Source organism: Boleophthalmus pectinirostris, unplaced genomic scaffold (assembly GCF_026225935.1).
Source record: "Boleophthalmus pectinirostris isolate CB_2022bp ecotype Guang Dong unplaced genomic scaffold, ASM2622593v1 HiC_scaffold_5, whole genome shotgun sequence".
Taxonomy (NCBI): Eukaryota; Metazoa; Chordata; class Actinopteri; order Gobiiformes; family Gobiidae; genus Boleophthalmus; species Boleophthalmus pectinirostris.
In genome coordinates, this window is record NW_026571404.1 from 27,199,924 (window position 1) to 27,226,251 (window position 26,328).

Consider the following 26,328-nt stretch of genomic DNA (forward strand, 5'->3'; position numbering starts at 1 on the left):
CAGTTGCAATTTATGCATTAACGTACTGGTAGTTACATGCCTTTAACAGTGACATTAAGCTGTAAATACCACTTCTGTAAACAAGATTGTCGTGAACATAACTCAGCAAAGAGCTGAATAAACTAAACAAAATCTCATTGAAAGCCTAATCTTTGCACCCACAGAGGGAAAAACATGCCTACATATAGGAAATGTAAGATCTCTGTCATGCATACTGCAGACTGCTGCTGCAGTATTTTCACGATGACATCATTCTTTTATCTCCTTTGAGGCAAAACCACGTGGTTATTTGCCACAGATGCAACAAATTCCGATTAAACAATTGCGAGCAAAATACTTCTTCTATCAGTCACTTACAAATTGCAAAAAATGAAGAAATTCAGATCGGGAACGCCGTAGATACAGAGGCAGTCGCTTGTTTTGCTTTGAGCCTTTTAATAGTTGGAATGAGAGACGTGGAAGCTGATTGGTCAATGCAAAGGAATACACACTGCTCGACCAATGAGAATGCGCGGCAGATTCAGGTGGTAAATCCTGCTCTGCCTCTCACTGTAACACGGCCCAGGGCTTTCTCTTCTCTCTGCTCGGCTCGTAGTGTATTTTTTAGCCTTGCCTGGCCTACCTCGGCTGTTTCCCTTCCCCTCAGCCGCCATTAAAACATGTTATCTCGGTGTGCAGAGGACGAGGACCGCACAAAAATGCTATAAAGCGTCAAAGCGTGAGGATCGAGGGACGGGACTTGGGGGGTTGTCGCTCCGTGGAAATGTATGGACCTTGAAATGCCAAACGAGAAGTAAATATGCGGTTGGAGACGACCAAGTGAAGGAGCCCGAGTGCGGACTGGAGTGGGCTTCTCCGCAGGGGGAAGAGGCAGTGTTGTTTTGGTGGTAAACGGAGAGCGTGATCACGGCAGGAAAAGGTGAGATCGACAAGTATAGCTCTCTGACCTCGTTGAGTTTTTATCGAGGGCCTTCCAAAAACACAGAGGCGGAGAGGGGCATAACATAATCCCATAACGTTAGCGAGCAGCCTGCTAGCTCCTCCACTGAAGACTTCTGGCTGTTACTTGTCAGGTTGGAAAGCTAAATTTCTATCCTGTTGGGAAATAATATTATTGTGGTCTAATATCGTGTTGCAGATGGCAGTTGTTCTAACTGAAAGTAAGTTAACCTTAGTTAGTCAACTATGGGCCTTATGGCTGAATAATCTTTTCCAAACTTACGCTTGTTTGATAACATACATAAGTGTCAGGGGCGTAATGGACGGAAGTGCAGTTGGAGAGGTCTCACTAAGGGTCCCAAACACTGCATAGATTATTAGGTACATTGCTTCAAAAATGAAAGAGGGTGTTCCCCCTAAATCATTTTATTTTATGACTTAAAAAATTCGAGTGCAGCACTGCATTGCACTAATTGTTACATTATATTACATGAACAATATCACCATTTTCAGAACCTGATACACTTGTGACCTATGCAGTGACTTTATGTTATTTTGTAGGTATTAGGATTTTAAAATTAAAGTCCAGCTCTTTTATTTTTTAAAAATACATGGGGAAAAACATCAGAAAGGTTACAGTTTTGCTGTTTATGTTCAGTGTCAAGGACAGCACATTTCAAAAATGTGTGGAATTTGTCACCCCATGTTGGTAAATGTGCAGGCGTGCTGTAAACACTGCACACACTGTCCTCTCAGTGCAGCCATCTGCTTATGTCAGGTGCATACAGTAATGCTTAATGATGTTGTGGTATTGTACAGTAAGTAGCCACAGTTGATTTTAATCATTTAGTAATTGGTAATAGGCTTTGGGTGAAGTCAATTGGAGTGCATCAGTGGGTGAGTGAGGCAGTCATGCGCCTCCCCACTGGGTGTCTGCTTTCATCTGTCCTTGTCTCCTGTTACTAGCTCAGTGTAGGACACATTGGCTGTGTGTCTCTGGCTTCTTACTGTATGTGTTTATGGCCGGGGTCAGGTAAAAGAAGAATGTCATCCTGCTCCTGGGGCTGTTTTTCCTCTGAACATTTTTATACAGACTGGAGTTTACATAATTCATGAAGTGTAGTGCATTGTGTTTGCTAAATAGTCTTTTCATTACTGTGCATGTGACATATAATGAATAAAATTATAAAAAAAAGGTACAAATTAAACACAATCCATAGATTCAAAGTTTTTGAATCTATTTGATTTTCATTTAATTTGTTACAGTATGTATTAAACCCTAAAATCTGAGAAAGGCTAATCCAGTACAGTAAAGTGCAGCTAATTCCATCCAGAACGAGATGCCCCACATTGAGCCCATGACTGATGGAGCTAATTGTGAACACTCTGTTGACTATTCAGTTCAAGTTTATCACCTCTTGTCTGTATTTACTTAACATTGAAAGATGGTAATTGGCATTGTACTGGAGCTTATGTTTTGTCCCATCCTCTGTGTGACAGGGTGACTGTGCGCTCCTTGAGAGTGGATCTGCCGAGCTGAGTGCCCTGTGACGGCGGGGAGCCTCCCACAGCGGCGGAGCGACGATGAGCGAGCTGGCTGCCAAGTGGGCCTGTGAATACTGCACATACGAGAACTGGCCGTCCGCCATCAAGTGCACCATGTGCCGCGCTCAGAGGCCTAGTGGGGGGGCCATCATCACTGAGGAGCCCTTCAAGAGCAGCCCTGCTCTGGATGCCAGTTTGCATCAGTGGGACTCAGCAGAGCTCAGTAACAGCCCGACCCAAGGAGGGTCCAGCCTGCTCATCTGTCCCGACTCCAGCGCCAGGCCCAGAGTGCGCATCACCGACGTCCCTGAGCCTAGCAGCAAGTGGTCCTGTCACATGTGCACGTATCTGAACTGGCCCCGTGCCATCCGCTGCACACAGTGTTTGTGTCAGAGGCAACAGGGGCAGCACCAGCATCCACAGCACTCCACCCACCCAGGACTGCACAGCCAGCAGCCGCACAGCCCCACAGAATCCCCTCAGACCTCAGGCTCAGGCTGTCGCTCCTCGCCCCCCGCCCCCACCACAGACCCCTGTGAGGAGTACAACGATCGTAACCGACTCAACACGCACGCACAGCGCTGGTCCTGCAGCGCATGCACTTACGAGAACTGGCCCAAATCAAGGAAGTGTGTGGTGTGTGACCACCCCAGGCCCAACAGCCTGCTGGTAGAGCCCATCCAACTGGCCTCTGAGTCTGAGAGCCAGTCCCCCTCCTCCATCCTGAACGAGGACAGGGACAAACGGCGGGGCGTGAGCGGGCACATGGGTGGCCAGGGGCTGGGGGGAGTTGGGGGAGGTCTTGGTGGGTGCAGTAGTAGCCAAAGGAGGTCACCCCCCACATCAAAACGAGAGGCAGACGTCAACATGGACTTCCAGAGAATTGAGTTGGCATCTGGGGCTGGCATCAGCAGTAAAGAAGAACTAGAAGTGGATTTCAAAAAACTGAAGCAGATTAAGAACCGGATGAGAAGGACTGACTGGCTTTTCCTCAATGCATGTGTGGGTAAGTCTGAGAAGGGATGTAAGCAGTGTTTTTCTTAGGATTTATTAATTATGTATTAAATGTCCGTGTGTGTCTAAATAGTTATTTTACAACTTTTGGATCACTCACAGGTGAATTTTATTTGTTGTGTTTGTGGATGCATTAGGGACCAAGCGCAGTGTGATTTAGAAAGAGGGAAAATGGCAAACCATCAAGAGTTTGACAAAAGTCAAATTCTCCTGACAGGGACAGTGCATCTATAAAACTGCTACTCTTTGCTTTTACTCTTCTGCTTTAGTCAGGTGTCGTCATAGAGCAGGGAGCTGGGCATGGGGCAGGCTGTCATAATCTACTTTTTGGTGCTTGTCACAGTGGATGATCAGAGATTAGACAACTGGCTGCATCAGAGAGCAACCGTGTCCTCATGTATGATCTCTCAAATGTATCTATGATCAAACTACAATGACACACGTATGTTGTTTTATATAAAGAGTTTGACAGCATTAATGATTCTAAATAGAAAAGCTTCTGTTCTGTCCATGCTGCAACAGACTGTTGTCAGATATGACCTTGGCTGAGAGTGGACCCCATATTGAACTTTTGTACATCACTGTGTAATCAGTGCAGAGTATCAAAACAAACCATTTTAAGAAATTGCATACACACCTACCTACTGTGTTTTTAGTAGTATTGTAAACAGGTAGTTTGTCATTTTAATTAATCTCATGTGTTTTGCAATAACAATATGCAGAAGATCCACTTGTGCTCAAATCCTCTGTCAGTTTGTGTAGTTAGTGTAAAAAGTCCCCACTCAAACTCAAGCAGCAAGTGTCCAGCCACCCACACTGTGGAGTGGTGCATGCAGAGTGGGAGGAAGAAGGATAAATATTATAAGGAGAACCAGCCAGTGCTTACTCTCCTCTTTGCTCACTCATACTCATAGCTTTGTACTCCACACATAACAGATTAACCTTTTGATGGCCATGACTGCTGTATATTCTTTAGCTATACCTGTATTATAGTAACTCATACATCATAATATAAACATTTATTCGTTTAAAAAAAAATTTTAAACAAAGAAAACATTACACATTTAGACTACGGCCAGAAATCTCAGGGTCCCTCATGATTCGATACGATACTTGATATATGGTACGAAATATATATATATATATATATATATATATATATATATATATATATTTGGAGATAAATGCAATAATATATTGCACATGATATTCTGCAGTATATTACTATTTTTAAGTACCAAATACATTTAACAACAGTATTTATTTTTTCAGCCACCACTTGTGCAGTGTCAATATGAAATAAACCAGTTGTAACCATTAAAACAATGGATATGTCAATTGTATTGCATAAACAAGTTTCCTTTCTTTTAACAAGCATTAAAATTGTAGCACTGTCACAAAATAGTTTTGTAAAATTTCCCCAAAAAAATTCTCCCGGCAATATATAGATACAGCAGCTAACAAAAACAAAACTGTATCTCCAAATTTAGTATCTTGATATTTTGATATATTAGGACTAATTTAATTTCAATTGATTAGTTTCTACTTCATTTTTTACATGTACCCTTCCTTGGCCTGTCACAATTTCATTTTTTTAAGCACAATATATTGCTACAAAAGTATATTGCAATAAATGATAATATTTAAACTACTTGCCACTGACACAAAAGCAGGGTAATCCCATTAAACCAAACTTTAAATATACTGTGTCATAAAAAACATGATCTGCCTCAAAAACTAGCAGAATTAATTATCCATAGAAATTAATTATTCCATCTTCTACAACTAAAAATCTTATTGTATTAAACAAAATGAAAACACACAAAAATCTCCTTACTATTGCAATGAAATTCTACCCACTATAAATACTAAGCCCTAGAATATAATGTTCCAGCTTTCATATATTGAAAGATAAGTCGATATAGTAATTATCGTGACAGGCCTAACCCTCCCTAATATCTTCTCACATGCAGCATTGTCCATCATTCTCATTTTCCACATTTTCAGTGTAGGAGTGTCATTGCATAGCTCTCAAATTATGATGAAATGCCACATAGAGCACCCAAACCTGACAGGCCCTGCTTTATACCTTTCTGTCATTCTTTTTAAATATAGTTTTTCTCCAGACCATTATGACAAATGTTTATCACTGGACCTGTTTGCGCTTCACATTCCTGGGGGTATGATTGAGTCCGAAGGTCAGGAGAGAGGCTGGTGAGAGTTAGCTTTGTGTGTCTGAATCTTGTGCTTTTTGGCCCTTGTTTTTGCAACTGCTTACACCTGTACACCCGGGACACATTATCAAGACATGTCAGTATATGATCTGAAGCTTTTTGAACTGAACTTAACCAAAGCGCTATGTGTTGTTATTTTGTCCTCTTTTGTAGATTGCAGAGTGGTTAAAGTGCATGTGGCAGATTTTCATGTTTTTTGTGATGGTACCTGTGGATAAATATTTATCATAGTTTGTCACCATTCAAGAGACAGTTTCTCTCTAGTAGCTTTGCGTAATTAAACAAAATACCTCTACCTATATCATCAACATGTTTCTCAGAATTTTTCTGGTGGTTTAAATATTCATTTAACAAAATAAACATGTTGTCATATATTTTTATTAGACACATCATAAAAGTTTAGACAAGTTTAAAAAAGCATTATGTTTGCTAGGTCATAGTTATGAACGAAGTAGGCCTGGATTTTTTGTTATTTCTTACATGTTAACTTTGCTTTAGTGACATCAATAGTCTAACCCAGGGGTTTCCAAACTATGGCCCGAGGCTCAAATGCCTACTCATTTTTGTTGTTCCTGCTGAATTGGCCCAAATGGCCAAAAGAAGTGCAGAACCCCATAAACAAACATTTTGATGCGATACATAGTGTCCGTGCCTTAAAGCTGTGGTGGCTCACTGAAACCTGTATATCAAATATAGATTCCCTTCATTGTTCTGTGCTCCATATTACAATGTCACAGTAATTACTATATCGACTTATCATGCAATACTTGAAAGCTGGAACAGATATATTTTGGGGCTCAATATTTATCCTTTGTACATTTTCTTTGTAAAAGTGGGGAGATTTGGGGTATCTTTGTTGTAGCACAATTACATTTGAGCTGTAAAAGGTTGAAAAAGCTCTTCTATTGCTAAAGATTGACCATTAATCATAATAGTACATTCTGTTCTGCAGCTCATGTCTTTTAATGATATTGTCTATTAAAAATTATATATATAGTGTTATCCTGCTTTATGTCATAAAATAGTTTCAATATTATCGATTATTGCAGGATATCTGTAACAATTTATCATCCTTTAAAATGTGTTATCGTGACAGGCAAGTTTGGACACCCCTAGTCTAACCTGTTATACACTTAAACATAGGCTGTATACTTATGAGCTTTATGCTGTTTACGTGTTGTTGTTTTTTCCTCTTTAGTTGATGGCGCAGTGCTTAAGTAAGTGACATGTTTGGATTCACAAGCTAACATGGCAAGATTATGAAGATAATAGGGATGGGACAAGATCTCGTGAGATAAAACTGCCACAAAATTGTGCACACTTGGGGAAAAATAATCCTATCACCATCATTTTCCTCATGTGTTACATCTGGTTTGGACAAAAACTTGAAACTGAATCACAATATTAGGAGTTAGAATCTTGTCTTATTCTCTTTGACTCAGTCTATCTCATCTTGTGAAAATTGTGTCTTGCGTGTAACCTTTTAGTACAGCATAGCCGTAGCTCGAGCTAACTGAAGTTGTAATTCATGAGGAATAGCTGTAGTATAATGTTTATGATGACAAGAATCAATAGATAGATACCCTTTCTTGAGGTCCCATTTTTCAGACGACTGAAAAAAGTTAGCATATTCAACATTCTGTTTTCAAAATGATGAAGTGGTCGATATGTTTGTGGTAATGGTGGAGCCAGACCAGGAACTATCAAATCACATGTAAAATGTATAGAGAGCAATAAAACGTTTCAGCTGTTGCTATGAAACTAAGCACATTTAAGACTGAGCAAAGAATAGCATCCTTTGAAAATACTAAATGACTAAACTAAACTAATAAGTGAAGTGAAGAGTGGATTTAATCCGATGATTCAGAATCAAATTTAAAGTGTGATCTAACCAGGTCAGTGGTTATTATATGTATGTTTCTGTTGATGAGAAATTCTCAGTCTTGTTAGGAGGTGCTAACAAACACTGTAATAAGGCTTACTCTTAATGTTATTATAGTATATTATGCATTTTATTGAGACAAGAAATGTAAACAAGTGACAATGCAAATTAGGATGTCGGTGCTTCCATATAGTATGTACTCTGACTTTTCTATCTATAGCCATACTAATCTTGACATTAAACAGGTTTTGGTATTCTGTTACTGGATTTCCTGATCCTAAGCCTAGTGCTAACGTTGCACACACAGCATATGCTAAATCAGGCCTTTGCGTCCTTGCTTCCCCTGCTGCGACCTCCAGTATAAACACACGTGTTTGTAAACAGCAGCCCGCTTAGATAAGTCATTTCCATGTTCAAAACGCAGGCTAAAAATAACACTGTTCTCACTGGGCCAGATAATGTCATTGTTATTGTGTAGTAAGTGAATAGCGCTGACCTTTGACCTGTTGGCATGACATTATCAGCATAGCCTTGCCCTATATGTTGTGGTTGCACAATGTTAGCAATCAGCAGAATCTCAGCCTGGCGCTGTAATGTACTAGTACCAGCTCGGCTCTTGAACGCATCGTAATACTTCAAAGTGTCCTGGCCTGCACAATGAGAAAGGAAACGGCAGCGTGGACAGAGGAAGCGTATGTGAAAACAGGAATGTGCTAACTCCAAACAAACTTGCATTGCTAGTGCCTGAGGTGAATGCTAACTAAGGCTGCCATGGATGAGAAATACCCCCAACGGACAGCTCTGCCTCTGTAGCTCCCCATTATTAAAGACACAGAACAGTGGTTTATGTACCGCAGCTACAGTGAATTATTTATTGGCTGACTGCACAGGTCTTTGATAACTTTTATGTCAAAAAGAATACTTTATAAGAAAACAATGAGCTGTTGGCCTGAGAAGTTTTTATCCTCCTGTATAAGGTGATAACAGATCAGATACAATCCATTCTTTCACACCCCATTCCCAGCTCCCTATCACATCTGAATTGTAATGGTTGCATCTGTCACCTATCAGCAAGATGTTTATCTTAAAGGTGCCTTGTGTAATTTTCTGGTGGAAGATTCACTACCTGCGTAAACAGTAAACAAACAAGTGTTGTGTTTAAAAATGTACTTTAAGAGTAAAAAGTAAAAGTATTTTGCTGAGTTTTTTTTTTTTTTAGAACAGTTAAAGGATGAAATAGATGAAAAATAATTTTGCAGATTTTAACTCATTCAATTGATTTCTTAAATTTTCTTGCTGCGTTTGTGTATTTGGTTTGCTCAAAGTTTGGATGCTAACTCAAACTAAATAAATTAAATAAGACTTGGCCATTTCAGCAGGTTTCATACCTTAAAGATAAGGGCTTTTTACTTTTCAGTCCTAATCTAAAATGTAGCTGAGTAGAAAGTTCAGGTACACCTTCTCAAATGTAGTGAAAAAATAAAAAGTATCCACTGTAAAATTTACTGAACTACAAATTTTAGATATCTGTACTTTACTTAAGTATTGTACTTTTATTTTTTTACTTTGTTACCTTCTACCACTGGTTACAGGTCAGATATGGGGAGATGACCTCTTTTTTTCAAGGTAAGTGAATAAACGCAGGTCAGATAAGTTTAATGGTGTGTTGAGAAACATTCCAGGTCAACCAATAACATCTCAAGCCATTTAACAGATGGCAGCCCCACCAGAAAAGTTACACAATGTACTTTTAATGGAACAATAGAGCTCATATAAAACAACATACCATCAAATAGGCTACATATTATCAAAGACCTCCTCTAAGCGTCCACAGCACATCAAGTATTCAAACGCACAACTGGTCTGTGATTGAATGCACAGTGTTCATATTTCAATGCCTGATGATTCTTTTTAATTTTGCAACAAAAAAAAAATCGATTTAAATTTAATGAACTGTTTCACCAGCTGGCGTTAATTATTACTTATTTTGTTAATTGTACTTCTTCAAAGCAAAAGCAGTCAAGCAGATCATGTTTAATGCCTCTCATAATGCTTTGTTCGGGCTTTTCCTATTTTAAACTGGCATTTCACATTTTAACAATTGTGGGAGTGTGAAGCAGTTAATTTAGGCTCAAAACTACCATCAGTTGGAAAAAGAGGGTGGTCTGACATGGAGCAGGGTTAAAGGCCATTTGATCAGTTTGAATTTTTTCGGTCATTTTATAAAAATACATTCTTTGGGAGCTGCATCCAAGAATTTTCATGCAAGTTTGAAGAAAGCAAATTTGAATGACATGAAAACATTTCATAGTTTGTAATTACTGAAAGTATAGTAGTGGTTGACCAGATACAATTATAATCACTGAGCACAATTATTTAATGGGCAATTATAAAGTTAGATCATTGCTTAAAGCCTATGAGAATCAATTTTGTGATATAATGTTGTTACCTCATCAAAACAGATCTAGAGTTGTGTTTTGTTTCATTCACCCATGTTTGATTAATTCGTTATTATTAGTCTGTCTGCATCTCCAAAATGCTCTGTTCCACCTTGTGATATCATGTAGTGGTAGTTTTCAAGTTAACGACTAGCTTTTACCTTTAGTTCAGTCAAAATGGGCAATTTCAGAGCTGAAATTATCCAAATAATTCTAGTGAAGGTGTATGGAGTTTAAAAACAGAAAGGAGCATTTCCTGTATTGCCACATGACATCACAAGGTGTTTTGAGAGAAGAATTCAGCCTAAATATGCAGAATTTGTAATTCATGTGTTAAACATGAATGTGTGAATGAAACAAGGTACACACAGGTAGGTTTTTGATGAGGAAACAACATTATAACACAGATCAGAAAATACGTAATATTGGCTCTTTAACATGCATCAGAAATATCTTCCTTTCATCTTTTAGTTACTCTCTGTAGATCTTCAGGTGTTTGTCTGTTGCATGTTGGACGAGTTTACAGTAGTGACTGCAGGGCTGCTCACTGTAACACCCACTCTAATGGACTGCTTTGTGAAGAGAGCTTGTGATCCCCTGCCGCTTCCATTGTAATCCCTCTCGCTCTCCCTCCCTCCCTTTCTCTCTGCCTGTCTCTATTTCTACATCTGCCTCTCCCTCTCTCTGTCTACCTCTCGCTCTCCCCCTTCCCTCCCCCTCTCTCTCTCGCCCTCTCACTACTTCTCTATCTGCCTCTCCCTCTGTCCCTCTCTCTCTCCTCTCTCTCTCCAGCTGCCTCTCCCTTTCTCTCTCCCTCTATTGCCCTCTCTTTATTTCTCTATCTACCCCTCCCCAATCCCCTTTTCTTTCTCTCCCTCCTCCTCAGTGGCCTGTGTGCTAGCCAGCTCCCCACATGGCACAGCGCGTCCTTCCACCCACACGGTCTCTCTCTCCCTCTCACTCATCTCTACACGCGTACAGAGACATTATGTAGCTTCGTATTGTGTGTGGTCTTTTTAAACATGGACAAAAGAGCAACAGTGGTCATACAGCAGGGGCTATTGGAAAGCTCCACATGATTAGCTCATAGATCCGTCAGACTGCAAGACCGCACTGGGAAGCTCAGTTCAAGTCTTAGAGTAGCCATACCAAAGTACTGATGGTCCTGTTTATTTCAAGAATAAATTATGATATAAGTGAATAGTGATTATTACAGTTGAAATGAGAATTGAATACAGTAGAATAAGGCTGAAAAATTAATCTGTTCTCCTTCCAAAGATATACGTTTCACAATTAAAAAGAAAATAAATATTCTAAAATCAAGGTTGTAGATTGTAAATATAAGCACTGTTTTGGTTTATGCCATTGGTGAAAAGTGTGCCTTAACTGACAAATTACTAAAGTTGTCAAAGGTATCGCAAATCAGATATTAATCAATGCTAAAACTAGTTTTGAATCTAGATACTCATTTGAGCAGGTATCAATAGTAAAAAAAAAGTCACAGGACAAAAATGAACCTTTCCCGAACAGCTTTAAAATGATCTTGAGCTGTATTAAAGCCAGTACAACACCACATAGACTAGTATACGCACATGAACCACTGTGGGTCCTTCCTGAAGGACTGAGGAATTGCATTCATATAAGACCGCATGGTAATATTGAAGAAAGTACTATGATTTAATGTTGAAAATGACATTCTGGTGTCTATTATTATTGTTGAATCGGGGTATTATGTATTGTGGAATCACTATCTAGTCTATTCTTTAGTAACAAAATTAATTTAATATATTTAAAACTAAAATAAAATGTGGTGTTGTGGAAACGCTACAACTAACAACTATGTTATTATTAGACACATAATACAATACATTAATATGAATATTTTGAATTCCAAACTTCAGATGAAATCTGTTTCCTAATTTTAAATAGATCAACTTCAGCACAGAATGTTCTCTGCACAAGGCTGTTCTTCAGATAAGTCACTTTGTATCAGTGATTCCCACACTCCAACTCGTAACGTAAAAGATCAGGGCATTTATCTAAAGCTCTCATTAGATTTGGAGATATTAAATTAAACTTAAAATAAATGTGACAGGATTATTTATCTTAAGGATGTACTTCTCATTATTTTTTTTACTTTGAAATATACACAGAACTGTCTAAGATTTTTAAGTTGGTAAAAAATTCCCCTGGGCTTTCTGGTGGTTGAGTGGTCTAAGCTGCAGCACATAAACTAGGCTCTATGCCGCTCTCAGTCTCATGAGAATAACTCTCTGCGCAAACTATTTGCTGAATGTCCCACCCCCTCTTCACCCCATTTCACGCTATACTGTTCTGTCAAATAAAGCTAAAGGGCCAAAGAAGAGTGCGCTAGTGCTGAAGTGTGTGTCTGATTGAGAGCTTTTGTAACAGTTGTGCTTTTGTGTCTCCCATCTGAAGGTGTGGTGGAGGGCGACCTGGCAGCTGTGGAGGCCTACAAATCATCAGGAGGAGACATTGCGCGGCAGTTAACAGCAGACGAGGTTCGCCTCCTGAATCGGCCATCTGCTTTTGATGACGGCTTCACGCTGGTTCACTTAGCCATCCGCTTCCAGAGGCAGGACATGCTGGCCGTGCTGCTCACTGAGGTCTGTAGACACCAGACCACATGTGGAGAGCCTTAGCTGTATTCAAACATCTATTTAACTCACTACAGTGTGGTGGAGACTTGACAGTGCAGATCAGAGCTTTGACATTGTTGTATTTTTCTTACTCGCTGTCATCTTAAGCTGTGAGAGTTCCCACTGTCACACCCAAATGTTTTCATAACAATGTCAAAATGGGTCTGGAAGAACTCCCATACAAGTCTGATCGCTTAAAAAAAATCTACCAACTAAATGTGTTTGAATGTTGAATTTGGGCCAAGCTGTGTTCTACTACAAAATATATATTTTTGATGTTGCCTATAGGGACCTACCAAACATACATAGTTATGTAACATAAAAAGTTAAGTTCTTAAGCTATATATTCAATATGTTTAGGTGTGGTTGGTATTACATATTATGCCTGATTTGAAAGCTTGGATGAAGTTTTACAATTGGATGCAGACAGTGCACTGTGGTCTGTCACAAAGTGTCCTTTTGCAGAACACTCGATATGATTGACAACTATTTTACTAGATAAAAGTCAGGTACTCTCAGCTTTAATGCAAGTGTAGCCATCAGTATGCTTCTGCGAGTGGATAACAAAACATTTAAATGCCTGCTTAAATTTGCCTTATACTGCACTTACATGTCCTGTGTGCTTCATCCTTTACTAACACACATTTGTAATAATTAGATGTGTAGTTAGAGATATGTGCTGTGCGCGCGGCTTATGGGCTGTTTGCAGCTCTCTGTGTCAGTGTGTGATCCCAGATTATCTGAGCACACTTCTCTTCCCGCTCCTCCCTCTATGCTCCCTTTCTCCTCCCTTTCTCCCCCCTCTCTCCTCCCTTTTTCCTCCCTCTTTCCTCCCTCTTCTCTATCTCCCCTCCCTCTCTCTTTTCTCTTCTCCCTCTCTCTTTCTCTCTTTCTCTCTCCTCCCTCTCTCCACACTGTCCTACTTTCTCCTGAGGGTACAACAACACAAAATGATTAGTGCCATTCACTCTCACCTCCCTCCCTCTTTACACCTCTGGAAAATACTATAATTAGTTTAGTTTAATTTGAGAAAGAACTTTGCACTGACAGTTAATATTCAAATACCTGATGTTTTCACTTCCTCTGTGGAGCTCAGTAGTGACTGTCTGCTCTGGTTCCCAAAGTACGTTTCCATTCACTTTTCCCATTGACTTCAAATATTAAAATTTGAAATATGAATGGTTCCAAGACATTGCAGAGGCTAAAAAGCTACATGGTAACTCATATCCATGATGTGGTCGTAAATGATTGGTTTTGTGTTCATTAGTTTCTGCATAGCTGATTATTGCTCAGCAAATCTTCAGACTATTAATACTTATTTTTTTCAGAAAGTCTGTGAGAAAAATGAATGGTAACTTTACTTCTGGAACCAGGGGGTGGGTGATCACTGTTGAGCTCATTTGTCCACATTTGGCACTGGCACCAATAGCTTATGCCACATTTTGTAATATTACACTTTCAAATCTTACCTGTATAATCCATGCTACATTGTCTTTATCAGCCTATTTTGTACCACTTATTTATTTATTTACAAATCAATTTACTCAAATCCCCTTCTGTATTTGTGTTGATGAATATGTCTCTTGTATGTTGTTTCCATGCAGGTGTCCCAACAGGCAGCTAAGTGCATCCCAGCTATGGTGTGTCCGGAGCTGACGGAGCAGATCCGCCGTGAAGTGGCTGCTTCTCTGCATCAGCGAAAGGGAGACTTCACCTGCTACTTCCTCACAGACCTGGTCACCTTCACCCTCCCCGCAGGTAGGTTTGTCACCTACAGTTTTAGGTATTTTAGCTTATAGCCCATCTAGCCTATAGATATTTATTGAAGTATTGAGAAAATTGAGATTTCTTATACTCTGTTAATTAGTTATTTACATTTATGTAAAGAATTACTTAAAACATTTAGAGTTCATAATTTTACAATTTTATGCATGTTAAGAAATCACTAAAAGCTCTTATTTTATCAGTGGTTTTCATAAATATCCCCTACCCTGTCACTGATAGTACAGTACATGAGCTCAGTCTGTTACTACTACCAATGATGAGATAAAGTAATCACTTGAAAATGTGCTGCAGTGGTATAACTCCTGGTGCCAGATGACATATTGCTCATAATGTTTACTATAATGGGGTGCATGAACTCAATAAGCCGATCACGTACAAACAAACAAACAAAGTGAAGTAGTCGTAGTGTTGTTTTCTCTCTGGACTTCATCTGCGTGGCCCGGTGCACCCGGGCTGGTCCCCTGGCCTGCCAACTCCATGACAGAATGCTTGTTTTGTTTTGTTTACTGGCGCTGTATGAAATTGCCTGTTGTTCTGAGGCTGCGGGGACATAATGCTACATTTGTCTGTCTGAAACTGCCAGGAGACGGAGGCAACCCCTGGCTCTTTCTCTCAATAATGTCCTCACAAACTGTCCAGGACCAAACCAGATGAATTATTCTCAGCTACATTCTGTGGAATATAATTGCGCGTTGCTCGTGGCTAAAGCTGAGGATTTGTGTTATGTGGAGTATTCAGGACAATGCAGCCCTTGGCATCTGGCCACTATACAGAGGCATTCTGTTCAGTTCCACAAAGTCAATGCATTCATTTATTTTAGCTGAAGAATGAGCTACTGTTGACAAGAGCTCTGAGCACGCTCAGAAAGCCACGGGCTATTGTGAGAATAACAAAAACACAACTACAACAGAAGAATATTTCTACTTTGCCCTTTTTGTTACTTTATGGTTATGAGTTCATAATGCAACTGTTTTTTCTCTTTCAGATATTGAAGATTTGCCTCCAGCTGTTCAGGAGAAACTGTTTGATGAGGTGCTAGACAGAGATGTACAAAAAGGTAAACGTTTAAGATGAGCCAGGAAAGTCACACCTGAAGCATTTGTAACACTTAGATTAATTAAAAATGCATATCATGCTTCTGTCTGTTATACATACTGTAGTTGTAATCTTTTTTAAAATGCAGAAGAATAAAGATTACTAAAAATAAGTGAACAACTGAATACAACTTTGAGTGTGTAAATGAAAAGGGAAAACAGTTATAATATGGTTCAAAGCTTTGACGCTGCATGATATGTCTCCTTTAAGTCTTCAGATTCTTTCTGAGTGGTCCAAAACAGAAACAGGCAAAACAAACACATCCATTTACTAATGTAACTTCTTAAACAGTGGTTATATAAGCAAACCTCCAGCGTATCTACTCTAATGGGACCTGAGCCCAGTGCTGGCAGTGTTGTGTTACTCGTATTTAGAGCCTGCACAGTTCTCCTCTGGACTTGTCAGTGTGCCAGGCCCAGGCCCTCTTTATCTCCTGCACTACTTCGCCTCTGCTCTAATCAGCCTAATTGAGTTTTAGGATTCATTAGATCCACACACAATGATTTGAGTTCACTTCTAAGCATCTACTGTCACATTTTCACATCAATGCTACATCACACACTTACAATATTTAAGGTCGTCAAATGTTTTTGTTTTGTCAAACCTGCTCAATGAAAAATGAAAGATAGTATTAGTATAAATACACAATGGCATCTTAGCATCTAAATATAAAAGATAAATCATGTATTCAGTGAGGCCGGGCGCGTCAAACTAAAAGTTTCTCTTTCTTTTAACTGACAACATCCTCTTTTAAGATACACAGACTGTGACATTTCTTAAAATGTATTCAAATGAAACAGAAAGCGCACTTGTTCTCACAGTGGCTCAAATGCAAGAACCAGCAGTGAGCATTTATTGTCATTAAAGTTGCTGCACTCACACATGTATGGGTAGTCTGTATCCGTCCGAAGAGCTGACATTGCTTGTTATAACATGGCTCTGGCTCTACATAGGCATGTGAAACCTTACTCCAATAAGCTCTCTGGTTTTACTAATGCTCATATTTTGTTACCCTGCATAAAACTTAAAAATGAATGCTATTAAGTGTTCACTGACTTCTCTCTTTAGAACTTGAAGAAGAAGCTCCCATCATAAACTGGTCTCTGGAGCTGGGCAGTCGGTTGGACAGTCGCCTGTATGCTCTATGGAACCGCACGGCTGGGGACTGTCTGCTGGACTCTGTGCTTCAGGCCACATGGGGCATCTACGACAAAGACTCAGTCCTGAGGAAGACCCTGCATGACAGCCTGCACGACTGCTCCCACTGGTCAGCCCCACACTGCTTCATCACAGTCCAACCCCACCCATACACCACATGAAGGCACCCACAGAACATGCACTTATTTCCATCTCAGCATTTAATGAACCGTGAAATCAAAAAGTGTGTGATGAAATGCTTACCCTGAGAGTACAGTAGCCATATTATTAAATTGGGAAACTCCTGGGAATGACAGCACGTCAGCTTTGTTTGACTCATGTTTTAGTTTGAAATTGTGTGTTCTTCAATGAGAAAATCACTATTTAGAAGTAATGGGATTTAATTGCCATCCTGCCTAAACCACAGGAGCGACAGGGGGCAGATGAACCATACTCCCACAGTTCTAAATGTGTTTTTGTGCAGGTTCTACACACGCTGGAAGGAGTGGGAGTCGTGGTACTCCCAGAGCTTCGGTCTGCACTTCTCACTCAGAGAGGAGCAGTGGCAGGAAGACTGGGCTTTCATCCTGTCTCTAGCCAGTCAGGTATGGACTCTTTTAACAGATGAATTGTTTAGACATTTTTAGAGAGAGAAACAGAGAAGAAAGAGATACTTTATTGATCCCGAGGGAAATTCATGTTTAGCTGCAGAAGCATACAGTGCTTTTCAGTCACCTTTGTGTCTCAGCCAAAGGTCTCAGTGCAGTTTAACAGGAGGACTGGTCAGGATGGGTCAAATCTGTATCAGGGCAGTTTGAGGAGAGGAACAGTCCTCTGAGAAAAATATCCCTTTTCTGTGTCCTGCAGCCTCCAGTAGATACAGTTAAAAAAAAATTAAAAATAACCACAACTTGGCACCACATTAAACATAAAAAATGTAAAAGTTCATGTAACGGTACAACTAAGTCACCATTTCTAAAGCCAGCGATTCTAATCCATTAGTAATAGTTATTATTTATTAAGCTGTACAAAAACATGATGCAACAATTTGCAAGTGGAACTAAGTAGCTCTTGTTTGCCCCAGCTGGAAAAGGACATTCTGCTTTGTTCACAAATAAATTCCATGTTGCTATGTTGTTAAAAGGTTATCAGGGAAAATGAGAAACAAACAAAACACAACTTTTTCTATTAATGAACCTGCCAAGTGCCATCTGTGCAGTGAATAATGTCCTTTTTGTACAAACATAGTCGACAACAAAGGGTCACAAGCCAATTTAATTTTGGAGAAGTCAATGCCACTTAATACAGATCAATTCACACCAGGGGGCAGATGGCATTGTTATGTGAACCCGGAACCAGCTTGTATGTTTGCCTGTACCAAAGAATATCAAAACTCAGCTAAAAATGCCTTAAGTAGGTAAAGGCCTCTCAATAATTACTATATCAACTTATTGTTCAATATATAAAAGCTGGAATAATATTTTTGGGGGGTCAGGATTTATCATGTGTACATTTCCTTTGCACTACTGGGAAATTTGTGGTTTTTGGCTAAATTATAAGTAAATAAACTACTAAAAGTACTTAACGGTACACTGTGTAACTTTTTGGTTGGGGGTCCCTCGCCTTCTTGTTTCTATGGATATGGCTCTGTTTTGAATGTTCCACAATATGACATTAAACAGCTCTACCTCCCATTTCTTCAATTACAGGTGGTTTTACTGCTCAAAAATATCTAGAAAAACAGGCATTCTGACCATGAGCGGGACTGCCTCCCCACAGATCTGTCCTGTAACCTGGTTTGGTCTCCATGAAGATAGAAAGGTTTAATACCATGTTGTGAAACATTCTTTTTTTTTTTTTTTTTAAACAATATTGTAGATTTAGAATAGTTTTTGTGGTTTTAAATCTGCTAATTTGTGGCATAAATTAGTTTCAGTATTATCAATTATATATACAGCAATATATCAAACTTTAAAATGTGTTATCATACCAGGCCTAAAACTACAAAACTGCCACAGAGCTCTAAGCCGCAAATGTGACAGTGTAAGATGTAAGACTTGAAAGGCCTAATGCTTTCACTGCTGCATACTTAATGTGTCCTGCCCTTTTAAGTGCATCCTGTGTGTCATCAGCACTTCTCTGCACAATATGTGACCTCACGGAGCAACTATTCGGGTGGGATGTTGTTGTACAGTATCAAAGCGGAACATGGAAATGCATTTGAAGTTTAAAGGTCCTATATTACACAACACTGATTCTTATGAGGTTTAAGTCATGTTAGAATGTTGTTACCTCATCAAAAACATACCCGGAGTTATGCTTTGTTTCGTTCACATGTGTTTGAGTAACACTTTATTATTAGTCTGTCTACATCTCCAAAGCTCAAAATGCTCTTTTCCACCTTGTGATGTCATGAGGTGATTGTTTTCAAGTTACAGCTAGTAACAGCTACCATTTATCTTTTAGTTTAGTAGAAATAGGCAAATCCAGAAATTATCCTAAAATTATCAAAATGATTCTAGTGATGTGTGGAGCACTTCTTGTATTAACACATAACATCATAAGGTGGAACAAAGTGTTTTCTGTTGGAGAGAAGAACTCAGCCTAAACATGCAGGGGTTTTATGTTAAACATATGATTACATAAATCAGAAAATTCTGTAGTATGAGACCTTTTGGAACCTCTTCCATGCAGTTTTGCAAGTTTAATGTTGTTTCTTTTGTCTTTTGTCTCCCTGCAGCCTGGGTCCAGTTTGGAGCAGACCCACATTTTTGTTCTTGCACATATACTTCGTAGGCCCATAATCGTCTATGGAGTGAAGTATTACAAAAGTTTCCGTGGTGAAACACTGGGGTACACCCGTTTTCAAGGTAGGTTTAATTTGGAGATAAATTTTCTTTTTTTTCTGGTATTAAGTATTAAAGGGGCCCATTTTATGTTGTTTTCTGATGTATGTTATAATATTGTTTTCTCATCAGAAACGTTATGTTTCATTCACACATATTTAACACGCAAACCCTGCATATTTAGGCTGCGTTCTTCTCTTAAACAGAAAACACTTAGTTCCACCTTGTGATGTCATGTCGTAATACAAGAAGTGGTCCACTATCTTTTCAAATTTCATACATCTTCACTAGGGTCATTTGGATAATTTAAACCCTGGAATTGTCGATCTCTACTTGAAAACTACCACTTCCTAACATCACAAGGTGGAATAGAGCATTTTGAGCTTTAAGAATGTAGACAGACTAATAATAAAAGATTACTCAAACATGTGTGAATGAAACAAAACACAACTCCAGGTATGCTTATGATGATTGTGTAATATAGGACCTTAAATCAAAACATGCATAGGTCATTTTTTTACGTTTTGTTCATTGTTAACTGCAATATTGATTTAAAATTGCTTAACAATACAAAAGGAAAGGGTCCTTTGACTTCTTGTTCAAAACCACAGAACTTATTTTCCCCTCCTTTTTACAGTGCTATTTCAATGTAACATGCAACAGATTGTCCTTTATGTTTGTATTATTGAAATATCTGACATTTTTTTTACCTGACAATGTTTTGAGTAATCACAAGCAGTTACAGAGCAGAGGGTGGGGATAGGTGGTAGGTGAAAACAGTGAAAAACCCTCAACTGCATGACATTACAGGATTACTTAAAATTATCACCATTATAACATAACTAAAAGCATATGATTTCTTTCATGTAGATGTAGACATATTCACTCCACTAGAAGAGCTGTGCTATGTAGTGCTGTTTGGGTTTTACTGCCAAGAAAAACGGCACTTTCTTTGTGAAAAATGTCCGCAGCCTACATGTGTCTGCATAGCTCACATAGCTGACATAACTGCCTCTGTGAAGTGTCTTTAATTGGTATTTGCAGCATGTATTAGCCTAATGTGGTCATTCTAGAGATACGAAAACACCACTCTGCTCTATCTATGATGTATAGAGTGCCATGTAAACGTACAGAAACTCAAATCCAGCCAATAGGACAAGTCTGAGAACAGTGGCCCTTTATGAGCAGCAGTAAAAACAGTCTGGTTTTAATTCAGCGTTCGGGAGTGGGGCAGGGCCGCGTGATGGACGAGCAGAGCGGTTAATGTTGCCAAGGGCCCAGATGCAAAACATTAGCCAGGGCGCTGATGTAAATGTGTAGTGTAGAGGCCACAGCGCGGAGAGGTGAGCAGGTGAAGGCGGACATGCACAATGGTTACTGGGACAGCTCAGTGCGGTGTGTGTTACACTGCTTTTATCTGCTATCAGCTTTGTTCATTGTCTACCCCTGAAATGAGATACAAGAGCTCTCCCACTGTCTTTAATCTCTCTTTGTAGGCCAGGGTAAAAAACTGGTGTCTGTTTCTGTCTTTATAGGCTGTGGCCACGCAAGGAACATATGGACTAAACTAGCAACAAGCTTTGTTAACTTGAATTCAGTTATTTTATGCACAGAAGAATTTAGTTTCTACAAGCTCCTTACAGTGCCTCCAGTATTTTTCCTTCCTCAAAATTGACATGGTTATGTTGCCAGATTATATCCACACCTGAGGAGTGCATAGCCACTAAAGCAGTTTTGAAAAACAGACTAGGACAGTTATCAGAGGGTGTATAATATATTGGCCCCTTTTTAATAAATCAGTAGGTAAAAAACATTTGTATTCATATTTTTGTAAGGTCTCTCTCAATGTGGTTGCATACTTCAGTGTCAATCAATATTTTGCTCCATATTTTTTCATAATCATCAAAACAAAGATTTTCAGCTGTATAATTAAACTACAAATAAAATGCTTTGAAATGCAGGACCTTCTCACCCAGAGGCTGCCTCTTGTTGCAGGTGTGTACTTGCCCCTTTTATGGGAGCAGAGTTTCTGCTGGAAGAGCCCCATCGCACTGGGCTACACACGCGGCCACTTCTCGGCTCTGGTCGCCATGGAGAATGACGGCTTTGACAATCGAGGCGCGGGCGCCAACCTCAATACAGACGATGACGTGACGGTCACCTTTCTGCCGCTGGTGGACAGTGAGAGGAAGCTGCTGCACATCCACTTCCTCTCTGCGCAGGAAGTAAGTCACACTAAGGGGTCATTTGTCTGGATTTGGTCTGGGTTCTGAAAGCAATTCTCCTCATTTCTGTTTATTGAGACCATTTAATTGTCTCGAATAAAAGTTAAATTTAGAAGTGAAATTCTGCTATGTTTACCCACTTCCCTTGTTTTGCCTCTGCTAAAATCCTCCTGAGTGTAGACTAATAGGCTGTAGCCAGCCCACGGTGCATCCTGGAATTAAATATCTTTTATTTTATGTAAGAAGATCTCTGGCAAACGGCTGCACTGGCATCAGATTTAATACTAACATTTCTGAGTTCTCAACATGACTGTACCAAGCTAGATTTACAGATTTTTTTATACAATTCAAAGCAGTACTGACTGTTGAATTGGTGTGAACCCTTCTGATAATTCATTGTAGAAATCAAATAATACAAATATAATGCTTATGTGCAGTTTTCCGTCATTCTCCATTACGTGAGAGCCATGTGTAATTTCATTTGTGCTCCTCCAGTTGGTACCACTTGAGGCACTTGCTTCATCAGGCAGTGTTTATTAAACCTGTTCCATTTCACAGAACAGCCTTCCTCTGAAATGGCCACATTACAGATGATGAGACTCGTTTTGGGGGCAATGGCTGTTTTCAGATCGTAGAGTGTGAGGATGTTATACTTTCAGATGGGGGGGTAACTGTATCAATTATTGTGTTTTCATGAGAAATAGAAACCTTTTTTGTTTTGTTTTTGTTTATGGCAGATTTATCCTACCCCATTTTATTCCTACTGGCTAGGTCAAATTTTCTAGTATAAAATATTTCAACAACCACCACACAAGACCTGAATAAAACCTCAGCAGTTTTGCTAACCCCCATGTCAAACACACAGTAAAAACCTATATTCTGTTCGCTGGAGCTGTGGCTCAGTGAGAGAGCTGGTGCTCACCAAACCAAACCAAGGTTGGTGGTTGTTCTTACTGGGCCTGTGCCTACTGCAGTTGTGCTCTTGGGCAAGACAGTTCCCACATCTTTCCAGCAGAGTCCATGCACGCTAGTAGGCAGGTATTTATTACACTGGCAACTATAATCTGTAGACACACTCAGGTTCCCATGATGTAATCCCTTTTATTATTAGATCAGATCAGGTCAGGTCAGTTTTATGGAGGACTAATTGCAAGAATATTAAATCATTAACTCATTAAATGATTACAAAATTTGAAATAAATGGACAATGAACTAATTGAATAAGTAACAAATTAATTATTACATTAATTGATTACATTATTTATGGAATAATTTAAGTGTGTGAATGTATTTTATTACATATTTAATACTGTCACAATCTGTTCTCCATAAATTGGGTCTATGGTTAAAGTTAGAATCAGTCTCTCAATGAAAGAAAGTCTATGTAAAGTCCTTAGGAAGCACAGAAATCCAACATGCCTGTGTGAATGAGCGCATATTAGTGAGTGAATGCAAAACAACAAATGGAAATAAGCCCTCACAATTTCAGCGTGTTTATACCTTTTTGTATCATTGTGTCATTAAAGGACTCACGCTATTGCGCTATTTTCTGTTCTCCATTATAATGTTTCCTCATCACAAACATACAGAGTTGTGTTTGGTTTCATTCACTTATGTTTAACACACAAACCCTGCATAATTAGGCTTCTCTCAAACAGAAAACAGTCTGTTCCACCTTATGATGTCATGTGGTAACACAGGAAATGCTCCACTGTTTTTCAACTCCATACACCTTAACTAGAATCATTTGGATGATTTCAGAATTGGCAATCTCTACCGAACTACAGGCAAAAGTAGCTGTTCATTTGAAAACTACCGCTCATGACATCACAAGGTGGAACAGAGCATTTTGAGCTTTGGAGATGTAGACAAACTAATAATAAAGGGTTACTCAGACATGCGTGAATGAAACCAAACACAACTCTGGGTTTGTTTTTGAGAAGGTAACAACATTATAACTTTTCTGGGGGAGGGTCTGTCAGATGCTTTTCTCCATGGAGATCCTTCGTTTGGAATGTTTCACAGTATGACATTAAACTTTTCTATCATCATGGAGCCCGAACTGGACCAAGTTACAGGTCAGATCTGCGGAGAGGCAACCCCACTCACAGTCTGAATACTTGTTTTCCTAGGTATTTTTGAGCTATAAAACTTTCTTTGATTGAGTAAATGTAAGGTAGAGCTGTTTAATGTCATACTGTGGATCATTCCAAGCAGAGCAATGACATCTCCATAGAAGAAGGTGACGGACCCCTAACCGAAAAGTTACAAAGAGCACCTTTAAAGCTCACAATAGTCCATTTTGCAGGAGCTTTAACACACAGTCCTGATATAATGCGTGTGTTGTTGTGCAGATGGGTAATGAAGAGCAACAGGAGAAGCTGCTGAGGGAGTGGCTGGACTGCTGCGTGACAGAAGGGGGGGTCCTGGTGGCTCTCCAGAAGAGCTCACGCCGCAGAAACCACCCCCTGGTCACTCAAATGGTGGAGAAGTGGCTGGACGGGTACAGGCAGATACGACCCTGTGCCTCTCTATCCGACGGAGAGGAAGAGGAGGATGACGACGATGAGTGACGAAGAGTAAAGAGAGGGGAGACACTACAAAACTCACAAAAACAGACCTCCCTGACCTTTTCTAGTTTCAGTTCCAACGTTAAGTTTTTGCTTTCCCCGACACGGGCAAACTGTGAAAGCCTCACTTCTCGACAGAGGACTTTGCTATTTTTTTTTCCTCAAAACACTTTACCACAAGACTGACAAGAAGAAACTAAAGAACGAGTTTACAAATGACCTACAAATGTAACGGGAAAAGGAAATCTCTATCTATAGATGTTAATGCATGTGGTTGTATAAATAAAAAAGTATAAGGAATTATTATACCAGCATTGATTGAACTCTTTATAACACGGGCACTGACTAAAGCACACTTCCAAATTTTGATGTTTGTAAAAAGTTTTTCTTCTTTGGGGCGGGCAGGGACAAAGCCAATATCACTACGTGTGGCTCAGGATGCCCACTTAAAGAAACAGATGTGTATAGTAATAGTAATGATAATAATAAATGACTTTAATCCATATTAATAAGCACTGCACATTTATTAAAAACATTTCTATATAAATATTGTTGCTTGAATTTAAGGTCATATAAAAGGGAGGTTGTTCCCTTTACAAGCTACTCTCACCAAGGATTAGCACACAACCATTCTGAACTGTGTGTGGGTTCAACTTTAATCTACATATATTTATTGTTTCAGCTAATAAGTTTGATTTTCCTGTATCTTTTTTTTTCCTTTTGTGGTTTAGTTATTATTTTATTCTCTCAAATCTCAATGAAGACATTAAGTTGCACAGAAACATTGTTGCTGTGAGGAACGCAAAATAACGTGACCATCAGTTAGAAGTTTACTTTCGTTGTTGCAGTACCTCAAGTGGATTGCCTAAAAATCTGGTGCTTTATTTTTTGGGCAGGCGAATGGGAGTGAGAAATACATTAAATGTCCGTTATTTCGAATCTGCTTAATCCTCAGTCTCTTTCCTCTGTTATGGTACACGTCCGTTCACTTCCTTGTATGCGCCTGTTTCTTGTCTTTACGTGCAGCCATCTTTATGTTTTTCGAAGAAGCCGTTGTAATAGACCGCAACGTAAAAACCAAAGTGACAAAAAAGAAAAAAATTGTGTTACTTTTCTTTTTGCCGTGAATGTTTGCATTTGTTTTCTTGCCATTGTGTACTGTAACCTCTTGTGTTGATCCGAGTCATACATGTTCGGAGCACCTGTATGTTGCTTTGTATTTATGCAATAGTTGCAGTTATGACTATGATGGTTTGTGGATTTAGGCCTGACTTCACTATAAGAGTGTAACGCAAAGAACAGGCAAAACAAGGAAAAAAATAAAGGAAAACCTTTTTGAATGTCCAACTAAAATGTCTCCTGTTTTGCTTTGACATTTTCTGTCACTGACTCATTTCAAGCTCATTCTTTTAATAGCCTAAATGAGACAAGTACAGCAGGCCTATGTTCTACCTGAAGCTCCAGTGGCACTTTCAGCCCCCTCTAGTGGTGCATAGTTGCATAACATTAAAAGCTGCTTGATTATTGAGTCAATAGCACTTTCATATTAACAGCACTAATCTTTCAACAATAACTATTAGCTTTCATTACTTTTCATGAATACAGTTTAAGTAACAAACAAAATTAAAATAACTGCTGTGTTCAAACAACATAATGACCATTATTATGTGATCCATCAAGAAAAAGTTAAAATGTATCATTAATTGGACCAAAGACAATGATTTACTTAATTTAACAATTTTTTTTGGATGATGTAGAGTGGCTTTTGAAATAAAAGAAAATCCATGTTTTTGTACATTACTCTGACCTTGTTCTCAGTCTGATCTGTTCTCTTTTATCTATACCTGTTGTTGACTCCACTGACGTTTATGATCAGCAAAGCACTGCATATTGTGGCTTGTACCCTCACATGCACCAGCTAGGCCCGTCATCCTAGAGCAGGCTATCTGTATCTAGTA

The 26,328-nt window shown here is 39.2% G+C and overlaps 1 protein-coding gene across 1 annotated transcript; it reads left to right on the forward strand.

Moving 5' to 3' along the window:
• The first annotated feature begins 528 nt into the window (after positions 1 to 528).
• Positions 529 to 25,723, forward strand: zranb1b (zinc finger, RAN-binding domain containing 1b). Its single transcript, XM_020921048.2, has 10 exons — positions 529 to 919; positions 2,440 to 3,490; positions 12,492 to 12,679; positions 14,317 to 14,470; positions 15,483 to 15,554; positions 16,661 to 16,859; positions 17,214 to 17,334; positions 19,470 to 19,599; positions 21,571 to 21,800; positions 24,155 to 25,723. The coding sequence occupies exons 2-10, from the start codon at positions 2,524 to 2,526 to the stop codon at positions 24,371 to 24,373; spliced, it is 2,280 nt and encodes a 759-aa protein (XP_020776707.1). The 5' UTR covers positions 529 to 919; positions 2,440 to 2,523; the 3' UTR covers positions 24,374 to 25,723.
• Positions 25,724 to 26,328: the final 605 nt, after the last annotated feature.

Bases quoted from the DNA above. Each gene is read 5' to 3' on its own strand.
- zranb1b (XM_020921048.2), top strand. From the start codon at position 2,524: ATGAGCGAGCTGGCTGCCAAGTGGGCCTGTGAATACTGCACATACGAG. The intron at 15,555-16,660 runs GTAAACGTTTAA...TTCTCTCTTTAG, and splicing joins AGACAGAGATGTACAAAAAG to AACTTGAAGAAGAAGCTCCC. The intron at 19,600-21,570 runs GTAGGTTTAATT...CTCTTGTTGCAG, and splicing joins GGGGTACACCCGTTTTCAAG to GTGTGTACTTGCCCCTTTTA.